The sequence below is a fragment of the Rosa chinensis genome, chromosome 4 (assembly GCF_002994745.2).
Source record: "Rosa chinensis cultivar Old Blush chromosome 4, RchiOBHm-V2, whole genome shotgun sequence".
Lineage (NCBI taxonomy): Eukaryota > Viridiplantae > Streptophyta > Magnoliopsida > Rosales > Rosaceae > Rosa > Rosa chinensis.
Genome location: NC_037091.1, coordinates 65893506 through 65905150, shown reverse-complemented (window position 1 = coordinate 65905150; position 11645 = coordinate 65893506). Strand labels below are relative to the sequence as shown.

The 11645-nt window shown below is 35.2% G+C and overlaps 2 protein-coding genes, 1 long non-coding RNA gene and 1 pseudogene across 3 annotated transcripts; 2 read left to right on the top strand and 2 right to left on the bottom strand.

Moving 5' to 3' along the window:
* The first annotated feature begins 1206 nt into the window (after nucleotides 1-1206).
* On the top strand, nucleotides 1207-3822 carry LOC112197073. Its single transcript, XR_002935550.2, has 3 exons — nucleotides 1207-1604; nucleotides 2424-2512; nucleotides 3594-3822. It is a non-coding gene; the product is annotated as an uncharacterized LOC112197073 (long non-coding RNA).
* Nucleotides 3823-4277: 455 nt separating this feature from the next.
* Nucleotides 4278-5258, bottom strand: LOC112199792 (annotated as a pseudogene).
* Nucleotides 5259-6682: 1424 nt separating this feature from the next.
* LOC112199791 (agamous-like MADS-box protein AGL62) lies at nucleotides 6683-7530 on the top strand. Its single transcript, XM_024340756.2, has one exon. The coding sequence runs from the start codon at nucleotides 6820-6822 to the stop codon at nucleotides 7486-7488; it is 669 nt and encodes a 222-aa protein (XP_024196524.1). The 5' UTR covers nucleotides 6683-6819; the 3' UTR covers nucleotides 7489-7530.
* A 1160-nt stretch (nucleotides 7531-8690) lies between these two features.
* Nucleotides 8691-10368, bottom strand: LOC112197683 (D-galacturonate reductase). Its single transcript, XM_024338448.2, has 4 exons — nucleotides 9891-10368; nucleotides 9427-9670; nucleotides 9156-9335; nucleotides 8691-9049 (listed from the first exon to the last, which is right to left on the bottom strand). The coding sequence occupies exons 1-4, from the start codon at nucleotides 10211-10213 to the stop codon at nucleotides 8837-8839; spliced, it is 960 nt and encodes a 319-aa protein (XP_024194216.1). The 5' UTR covers nucleotides 10214-10368; the 3' UTR covers nucleotides 8691-8836.
* Between the last annotated feature and the right edge of the window lie 1277 nt (nucleotides 10369-11645).

Here is an 11645-nt window from a genome sequence, read left to right as displayed (position 1 = left end):
AAAATTATAGTGTTTAGAATGCCATTCAGGACCATTTGCTTTCCTTGCTGTTTCTTCTATTTCTATTTTATGACTGGAATGTGCATATTGATATGTGGGTAACCGAAGCTTACAACTTGAATTCATTTACTGAGTTCTTTTCTTCAAAACTTTTTAGATATATGCAGATGAATTCTTTTTATTGCAGATGAATAGTATAATTTATGCGGGGGAAGAGTCATAAAGCAAAACATATCTTGGTTGAGTACTATGCAACATTTAATATTATAGTTTTACTAAAAAAACTCAGGGACTCAACTGCAAGAAAAAATACAGTATATAGTATTCATCATACATGAAACTGCTTAATGTATGAGAACTCCTACATAAAAAATTCTGACTGCAATTGACATATCACACAAATAGCTTTGCATTGATTAGATGACTTTTTACAAACTATACCAATGGTTTCTCTATGCTAACTGAAACCTGCATGTATTTCTCTAACTTTTGTTTTAGATGAATTCCAATTATGGTAATATACTGTTTATATAATCATCAGTGTTGTTGTATGCTTATTCTAACTCCTACTATTTTTTTTCTCTCTCTCTTCTTTTTCCCTATTCTGGGTGAAAATTACATCTTTTTTCTCTTTTGTTTTTTGGGTAATAATTTGAGTAGTGTAGTTCAAAATGTACTCAAAGTTTCATGCTTGCAGTCAGTAGTGGGAGACAGCTAGAGTAGTTTAGCTAGCTTTTTCTAAGATTGGTATCTGATTGTAAGTGGTATTTGAAAAGCCTTAAGGAGTAGAGTATGTGATTACATAGACATTGTCTAAAGTAGCAAGTTTAGGTTTCAGATTTCTCTTTATCTTTAATGTGTGGGTTTTGACTTAACCATACGTTTTGCTTATTATTACTGGAAGAATGTCATGCACATATCGTCGAAAGAGACTTGACTGAGCTGGTGAGATGTTGCAGCTGGGGGTTATCAATAAATTGATTGAGTTGGGTCTTCAGGTAAGCAATTTAGAGTTCCTTTTTCGTTCTTGCAATAGTTTGCTGTATTTTATGCTCTTATTGAATGTTAAGTTAGTAGAAATTTTTTAATCAACAATATCTATTTGTGGCTACAGATTGTGCAATGAGGCTATCAATTATAGTATTTGCTCAGTGGAGTTTAGTATCATTCTGTTTGGTATAGCCAAGTTGCCGGTACATATTTGTCTGTAATGAAATTTGCCTAAACCTAACTTTAATCCACAATTCTCTGGATTAATATAGAGCTTAAATTTGTACGATTGTGTAGGCAGAGAATCATAAATGCCTAACTATAAACTGCAGCAAAGTTATTGTTAAGCAAGCATTCTAATTTCCTGATTAAATTATAGCCATAAGAGGAAGCAAAACCGAACTATTAGTCAACTGCATATTTATGTACATCAACGCTTTTGGCAATGCAATTTGGTTATATCAAATTTGCAGGTTACTTTCATTATACATATTACGTATCTGGATTTTCTTGATGAAGGAGGTCATGTAAATATTTTGTGAATTTTGTTTCGTGTAGCTCCAGCAAATAGAGTGAAGGCTTGAAGAATAAGAGAAGCAGCACAAGGTCTGATGGTAATATTTTGGTTTTCTTCTTTGCCCATGATTTTCACAAATAGAATCCTACATCTTTGCAAAGCAAAAAACATAATGTATATAAATTTCCTATCTTTACATGTAATATTTGTTTACAACTTTAAGGCAATTGTATGCATGTCATACGTTAACACATTGTAGAATTTTTCATGGCATAGTGATTCTGTTGCATAGAAATAAGGTGGAGAAATAAGAGAAATTGACGAAAAGTCGATCAAGACCATGGTAGAATGGCTTTATTACTCAAAATTTTTGGATTTGGGGTTTGTTTAGGTGTTAGGTCGACTGCTGAGATAGTCAGGGAAGTGAATGGAAGATTAAGGTATTAAAATTTCAGTTTGTATAGTACTTTGAAGTGAAAACGCAAGCTTAGTTCAAGGTGAATGCCTTACCGGAAAAAAAGTATATTATATAGTTCTGCAATTATATGAGTACGGTTTTGTGGCACCAACTTTACCTTTTTGCATTCCAGGCCTATTTAGAAATCTAACTCCTTATGTTAGAGATGCTATAGGAATTTTTACTTCATAGACTTCTTGTTATCATAAGGACCATAGTTTTGAGTTAACTATTTTATTGGTTATTAAAACATACATGTAGTTCCTTGATCATTAAGCAGAGTTTGGTTGCATCATCACTGCCGTTTTGGCTACCAAGCTTATTTAGAAATGTCTTTTGGTATACATTTGTTATCTGGGAGTGGCTATGGGAATTTAACTCATAGATTTCCTGATATCATAAGCACCTTTAGGTTGATTAATGGTATATTTGCAATGTTAGTCTTTTCCAATAATTCAGGTCAGGTTGAAGAGATACTTGGAGATGAGGGGTGCTGATGGAGGGCCGGCCTTGGAGAAGCTAGCTTATGTGCTTTGCTTGCATTTTGGGTAATAAGATAAGCTAACTAATTCATTTCTTATCAATTGCACTTGCTTTCAACATTTTTTTCTAATATAGATACAAACATGAAACAATATTCATATCATTTTGAATCAAAACATTTGAACTTGAGTGGTTAATGATTAACTATTAATAACTCTAGCAACATAGGTACTGATTGTGTCTTTCTTTGAAATTTGAGATTGGTTTATTGTATGATGAGGTTTCCCTGCAGACAGAGCCAGCCCTGGGCATAGGCCCAATAGGCACAGGCCTAAGGCCCCCAATTTCATGGGCCCCCAAAAAATTTACATCTTCTTTTATATATATGTAAAAAAAAAAATTAGTATGTTTGGAGACTCACTGTTGTCGTGCTTCTGACTTTACAAGACTTTTGTTCTATCTTAAGCCTCCCTGCTCCCACCTCCAGAATCGGAGAATCTCAATTCTAAGCAACAAGACATTTTTTTTTCCAATCAACAATACTTTTTTTTTTTTTTAAATGAGAGGAACGATGGATTTAGTTTAAATTTATAAATTTCTCTTTGACTAAAAAAGATGAACATATGAAAGAAACTCTTCAGGTTCTTATTATCTATCTATATATGCAAATTTTGTAAATATATTTTCCTGAATCCATGCCTTTGGTTCATCATGATTTTTTAACTGAAATTTCTTTATTTAAATCTTAATCTTAGATTGCTGAGTTTGTCCTTACTGGGTTAGTTGTGTTTCTCTTTTTGATCACTTTTGTTTTTGTAACTGAATCTTGGCTAGGTGGATTGGTGCCTTTATGAGTTGATTCTGATTTTGTTTTTCATTCTTTCTGGGACTTTCTTTCATACACTCGATCTAAACCTTGAGTTATCGACAAATGATTTGCACATGCCTTTCCTGTATTGAAAAAAATTAGATGCTTTGCATGCAGTGATGGACTCGTATGATGTATCTCATCGCCTGATTAAGCCTTACGCAAAGGAGAGATGTAGAAGCTAAGCTTCAAGCTAAAACTCTCAGAAAATTTCAGGGAGCCCCACTTTTTTAGTTCGCCTAGAGCCCCGAAAATCTCAGGGCCGGCTCTGCCTGCAGAATGTATTAGACATGACAGCTCCCTAAACTCCTAAAGAAAGACAGATGCTGAGAGAGAAGATGATAAACACATGTTAAAAAAAAAGTGTCATCCTGCAAATACTTGGAATAGATTGACTTAATAACTTTTCACATCTAAGTTTGAATATTTTTTTAAAGCACGTTCCAGAAACAGGACTAAAGACACCATTTTGTGATGCATGTTGCCGAAGATGTAATGAAGTTTGCATTTTGCAGAGGTAAATTTATCTTATTGCTGAGATAGTATTCATGTGTGAGTACGATTCGAGCTCAAGCATCCTCTGGTCTTCTATAGGAGGGCCTGGAATGAAGAGCCTTTAAGGAATCAAGTTCTTAATGAAGTGGTCGAGGTTGTGAGCACCATTTTGAAGAACCTCCGCTAATATGTGGTGACAAACATCAACACCTCTTTTCAGCAGACAGATCAAATGTAGCTAGGTTAGCCTATTAAGTAGAACAATATATTTTTGACAAGCTGTGTCAACAGCAGTTGTATTGTATATTTGCACATTATCAGAACATTCACATTAATGGTAATGTTAGTTGCAAACATAAGTCTCTAGCCATCCAAACTTGCATATTTTGTTTGAACACCCGCAGCAACGCGCGGGCACCTATTCTAGTTTCTATCAGTAACAGACCTAAAACATCGACCTCACGTTACTAGCTAGTAATGGATCGATATATATATGTGCGTATATGATTGATGGCAGGAGGGATTTTGGCGATGGAGAGGAACTCCTCGAGCATCTTGGAGGTGAAATTATTGACGCCAATGCCCCTTGCTAGGCCGAGTTTCTTGCATTCTTCCATGCCCTCCCAAACAGATTTGATATCGAGGGGTTGTACCTGATCTTCGTCGAGAGGCATACCCGTCATCTCTCGCCCCAATTTGAATTAATGGCCAATGTATTACGTACATATCAACATACTCCATTTGAAGATTCCTACCAAAATATATATGTACATGTAATTGTTTGGTGAGTTTGCAATACCATGTAAAAAGAGATCTCTTGTGGTATTGTTCTTTGCCTTTAATAACTAATTGGGTTGTTGATGATGCTGCAACAGAAACTCAACATATATATCTCGTTAACTAGCCAAAGATAAGTGTAGAAAAATAATGGGGAGGATCCTAATTACCTTAGACTGGTGTTGATTGCAGGCAGCACAAGATCTCTTTCAGCAAAGCTGGCCCAAAGCTTGGTTGTGATGAAGAGCTCATCCCTCGACTCGATGAGTCCAAGACGTAGAGCATCAGCAATAGCTTCCCCCAAATGTTGCTCTGAATTACCATAAGCGAAGGCGGTGTCAAAGTGGCGGTAACCCACTTTGATTGCTTCAAGAATGGCAGCCTTGGCCGTTTGACGGTCCACGTACCGGAGGGTGCGATGAAGTTCCCATGCCGATTACTGGCATAGTAATTTCATCACCACATGATCCTAGTTTTACTGAAGAAACCTTTAATGATGTCACCTCTAAATTAACTTGGCAGACACAGCAGCTACCACCTATGTCTTGCATGTATAAAGCTAAGCTACAAAAGGATTCTTATTTTTGTTTTTGCTTTTGTGTTGCAAGATCATGATTCGCGTGGGCTTTTATATAATTGCTCATTGCTGGGCCATGTAATTATATGCATGTCAATTGTGTTTTACATTTATTTGACACAAAAATGTCTATCTACTTTATTCAAAAAAAAAAAAAAATTGTCTATATACTCTTCAAGATCCGAAGAATCTAGCTATCTACCAATATGTCCACTATGAATTTTGTAATTTCAATGTATTTCATAAAATAAGGCAATGACGTCTCAATCAATAACCTTTTAAGGTTTCTAGCTATGTAGTTACATAATTATTGACATGTTCATATCAATCATGTAACAAAAAATCAGGTCTATATCATAGTCACCACCACGCCAAATGATTCTGCGAGAGAGAAGTAATTATGATTTGCAAATAAATAGTTTTAAATTTCATTTCATCATAATGGATGCAGTCCATAGGTAATTTTATAATCAATCTAGATCCATTGACTATTGTCATTATATTTTGATGTCCATTTTGCCCTTGAGTTAAATATAGAAACAAATTAATTGCTTTTTAGCATTTATTTATTTATTTTTCAATTTGAATTTTGAACCCATGATGAACCTGCAATAATTCATAATATAATTAGTATTATAAAATTAACAAATAGGGATGAGAAATCAACCTAACTGGAAGGTACAAAAAAAAGTTCATCAAAACATTCTATTTAAAAGATACGTATAACCTAAGTAAGAGACATAAATTTAAAGATTTCCTCGATTGTAGGTATACCATAAATAGGAGATACGTACCTAAGTAAGAGATATGTTTTCTATCTTGATTTTAGCTAAATGTATATCTCTTACTTAGGTACGTATCTCTTATTTATGGTATACCTACAATCGAGGAAATCTTTAAATTTATGTCTCTTATTTAGGTTATACCGTTATACGTATCTTTTAGATAGAATGTTTTGATGAACTTTTTTTTGTACCTTCCAGTTAGGTTGATTTCTCATCTCTATTTGTTAATTTTATAATACTAATTATATTATGAATTATTGCAAGTTCATCATGGGTTCAAAATTCAAATTGAAAAATAAATAAATAAATGCTAAAAAGCAATTAATTTGTTTCTATATTTAACTCAAGGGGCAAAATGGACATCAAAATATAATGACAATAGTCAATGGATCTAAATTGATTATAAAATTACCTATGGACTGCATCCATTATGATGAAATGAAATTGGACTTATATTCAAAAACCTCACTGTTTGCTAAAATTAAGATAAATCAAGGAAAAATTATGATAATTTCCCTTGATAACCATGCTAATGCCGAATAGTATCTTCATTATTTATTAGGAATTTTATCACTACTAATTATATATTTTCTATCCTGATTTTTAGCTGTTTGCTAAAATTAAGATAAATCAAGGAAAAATTATGATAATTTTCCTTGATAACCATGCTAATGCCGAATAGTATCTTCATTATTTATAAGGAATTTTATCACTACTAATTAGATATTTTCTATCCTAATTTTTAGCTGTTTGCTAAAATCAAGGAAAAATTATGATAATTTTCCTTGATAACCATGCTAATGCCAAATAGTATCTTCATTATTTATAACCTTCTCTTTGATATTCAATATTTCAATTTGATCGATAGCCATGTCCAAGAAGACCCAAGGCCGCAAGAAAATTGAGATCAAGAAGCTAGAGAACTCTAGCAACAAACAAGTCACATTCTCAAAACGCCGTGCCGGCATATTCAAAAAAGCCGGCGAGCTTAGTGTGCTTTGCGGCGCCCATGTGGCCATTATAGTGTTCTCTGGCGCAGGGAAGGTGTTTTGCTATGGACACCCGAACATCAACACGGTGCTCGAGAGCTATCAAAACGGTCTTAGTTCAGTTGTCAGAGTTAATGAGGAGGCTGGCGATTTGCTGGTGGCGGAGTTCAACAAAGAGTACGTGGAGGCAGAGAAGGAGTTTGAGGATTTGAAGAGGAAAGCCACGGGGATTAAACAGATGGCGGATGAGAAGAAGAAGATGATGAAGGAAATGAATATGAGTGAGGGGTTTTGGTGGGATGAGGCTGTGGATTTGGCAATGATGGATGAACGGGAATGGGAGCAGTACTTCAAGGCGTTGGAAGAGTTAAGGCGAAAGGTGGCTGCTAGGGTTGATGAGTTGAAGATTTTGAATGGGACTATGATGGGGCCGCCGGTCCCGGCGGTTCATCATCGGCTTTGTCATGTGCCGTTCATGACCTCCAATAATTGTTTTGGTAATTGTCAGGACGTCCAATTTGGTTCTGGTTATCATGATTTAGGGGTTTAAATTACTATAGAGAAAACTCCATTGTAGTACTTTATAATATGACATATTTTGGGTTAAAATCTTGTTCTTCTACTACTCCAATTGAAACCCTAAACCTAAGTGAGTGAGTGGGTATTAGAGATGGTGAGACTGCGCGCGACTGTGCTAGGGCTCTGTGTAGACGATAGGGAGAAAAAACTTGGTTTGCTTTTATTGTTACATATTTATTCGTTAGGTCAATTGTATTCCTTTTGTTTGGAATCTTTGGATGCGATCAAACTGGCTAGCCGTACCACAGTATACGTTAGTACTAACCGAAAAATAATTCGACCTAACATTGGGACCATCATGGTGCTAGCTAGCTAATAATTCATCATCGTGATGGAACATAACTTCTTTCTCAGTCTTTATGATTTGGACTGTTGAACATGCAATGTGATGACAAGACAACACAGTACGTGTAGAACGATCAATTTGGATGTGAAAGTACGTGGCCAACGTTACTGATCACATCAATGCAAAGGCTTATCTCCATATCTAATTCTCTGTCGTGTTGTTCATGGCATATAATCAAAGTAGATTTGGTCAACATTCAGCCACTCAACCATCACCTGCGGGAATCTACAGCGAACCGCGTGATAATTTTCCGGTTTTAACTGCGATCGAATATTTTGAAACGATGCATTTTGTAATGGATGTACACATATTGTTGGTGTCTTACAAGGCCGGCTTCATCAAAACGTTCAAAACTTACAAAATATATTCGAAATTTCATTGTGCAAAAAGTTTTGAAAATGACAAGAATGGTGCGTATGAAGGGGGAATAAGTATATACGGTGTTTGAAAACATCGATCACTACAAATCACAAAACAAAGGAAAGGTGCTCGTAGGTATGAATTAAATAAAGAAAGACAATATATGCCGCAAGCCTTACATCAATCATCAACTAATATTATTGTGTGTATATATATATAAAAGCCTATATAAAAAGGTCTGCTCACCTAAGGGATAGTTTTTAAGGAGACTGTAAGGGACAAATGAATCTGACGGCTGAAAATAAACACACAGTCTCAAGTTATTATAATTTCTGATTTTATATTTATATTTAATACATGTGGTTAAGATGCATTAATTTGTCCTTCACAGTCCCTTAAGTGAGCAAATTTGTGTGTGTGTGTGTGTATATATATATATATATATATATATATATATATATATATATATATATATATATAGTCGGATAGTCCTACATAAACTACATTATTTTGTTTAACCTATATATGTTTCCAACAAACATTTGACTGCATCAGCAAATATATGCCAGGGCAAAGTTCCGGAAACTTCTAATAATAAGTGACCAAGTCTGGCTCATAATTCCGCGTCAATTTCCAGAACGATATCATGGGGTCCTAGAAGTGAGGCAAAGGTAACCCCTTTCCGTTGTGGAAGATGACTCATCTTCTCCGATTCCTCCTCGGTCAAGCAGAAGTCGAAGATGTCAAGGTTCTGCCTCATTCTTTCCTTGTTGTAGCTTTTTGTTACTATGCTCACACCTTGTTCATACACCCATCTCAATGATATCTGCAATCATCAACCATTAATTCATCAACATTAGTTTCAAATTTGATACTTCAATCCTTAAAATTGCATTTCCCAAACTCTCGTAAATTTTGTACCTTCGACATACCTGAGCAGTTGTTTTCCCTCTGGCTAGGGCAATCTCTTCTATCACATCTGACCCCAAAACTCTATTGTCACCCCATTTAGTCCTAGCTGCTCCGAGCGGAGAGTAAGCCGTGACATGAATACCCTTTGCCTTGCAGAAGTCCCTCAATTTCTTCAGCTGCCAAGCTGGGTTCATCTCCAACTATACATATTTCAATAACTTTGAGTTAATTAACTGAATTAGGATTAATGACTTAGTGAACTAATTAAAATGAATCGTCGAGTAATCGGACTTGGTTGACGGCCGGAGGGATTTCGGCGAAGGAAAGAAGCTCCTCGAGCATACTGCATGTGAAGTTACTAACGCCAATACCTCTAGCAAGGCCAAGTTTCTTGCACTCTTCTATGGCTTCCCAAACAGATTTGAGATCAAGGGGCTGCACCAGATCTCTCTCAACAGGCATGCTTTTCACCTCTTTTCCCAATTTGAAAGGCCAATGTATGATGTACATGTCAATGTACTCTAGTTGAAGATTCCTGCATCAAATTAATTAGTCAACTCTAATCAAACCGTTTATACCGACTTGTCATTAATATTGTAGAACTAAAACTGGACCATACATATATATATATATATATATATATATATATATATATATATAGACACACATACATACATATATGTGTGCATTAATTAATATTCTGGCTGGTTACCTACGTAGTTAGTTAGAGGCAGTAGATTCCGATTCAAAATTACCTTAAACTGGCTTTGATGGACGGCAGCACAAGGTCTTTCTCGGCGAAACTAGCCCAAAGCTTGGTTGTGATGAAGAGCTCATCCCTAGAGATGATGAGTCCGAGACGGAGAGCCTCGGCTATGGCTTCACCGAGATCTTGCTCCGACCCGTAGGCAAAGGCGGTGTCAAAATGTCGGTAACCAGCTCTGATCGCTTCGAGAATGGCAGCCTTGGCGGTTTCTGGGTCGGCCCGAGGGTACGATGAAGTTCCCATGCCGATGATAGGCATGGTCAGGATCTCATCACCGGAGGAGCTTAGGGTTACTGAAGGAACCTTTGCCATTGAATTTACTTGAATTGAAACTGATGGATTGGATTTGGGATGTCTTCGGTTAAATACCTCGATCGGTTTCAAAGAAAAACAGATTCAGAAAGTAGATGAGTTGTGCCGGGGTGGTTTCCAACTGCACCAACGCCTTCCGTTTATATAGGCAACCTTTTAGTGCCACCATGCTTTTCGTTTTCTTTTTCTTTTTCTTTTCTTCGCTGGTGTAGGTGTAGCTGGAAGAATTAAAATGATGTCGTGGATTTTGGCCCTACCGGACAAGAGAAATCATACTTTTTTTAGAGAATTTCACAAATGATAACTCAATTATAACTTATTCGATACTTTGGTCACTGAAGTTTCAAATATATCACTTTGGTCACTCAACTATTATACTGTTAATCACTTAAGTCACCCAAAGAGTATTTTTTATAATAGTTTTTAATGAAAAATATTAACAAAATGACTTAAGTGATTGACAATGTAATAGTTGAGTGACCAGAGTGATATATTTGAAACTTGAGTGACTAAAGTGTCGAATGAGTCATAGTTGAGTGACCATTTGTGAAATTTTTCCTACTTTTTTTTATTGGTCTTCAATTTCCTTTATGTTACTACCACCTGCCAATTGTTAACAAATAAAATACATAAGTATCATGCAACTAATTAATTATTAATTTAGTGATATTTTTTTAATTATTTGTAACCGTAAATAACATTCATACGGTATCTAATTGAATAATTCATTCTTCAATTTTATCATTTTTCTTGTTAAAATGTTTCATGTGGTTATAGCTTGTCAAGATATAAGTTGGAAAGAGAGATAATTACGTACGTTAAATTAATATTTTGTAGACACTAATTTAAGTCCTTTGTAAAACAAGATCGAGATCACTGATTATAATTAAGGATCAGAGTCAAGTGTGTCTGTTTGATTAATTAAGGAGCAAATCTCTCGAGTTCCCCTTGATTTAGGAGCAATATACTCGACATTTATAAACGGTCATAATTCCCACAATCTATGATATATCATGTGATTAATTTGAAAAACAAGAGCAATTAATCCATAAATAATGCATATATACTATGAAAAAAAAAAAAACTATGCATGTATGGTAAACGTGTAGGTTATTTTATTAGATGAATGTGATGGTTTGATCACTATACTGTATTTTGGGAAAACAATAACAAGCAACGTGACGGTTTGATCACTATACTGTATTTTGGGAAAACAGTAACAAGTGATGTGATGGATCGAACATTTTAATGTTGGTGAAAACATGTCCAATATGCATTGCATGTTTTAAAGGAACTTAGAATAAAAATTAGAGTTTTTGTCAATTTACAATTTTACTCTAATTCTAGGGTCATTTATTCTACTTACCTCAGTTTTTTTAATTCTCTGTTACCTATAAAGACTGTTGGCAAATCATGAATCGGAGACAAGTGG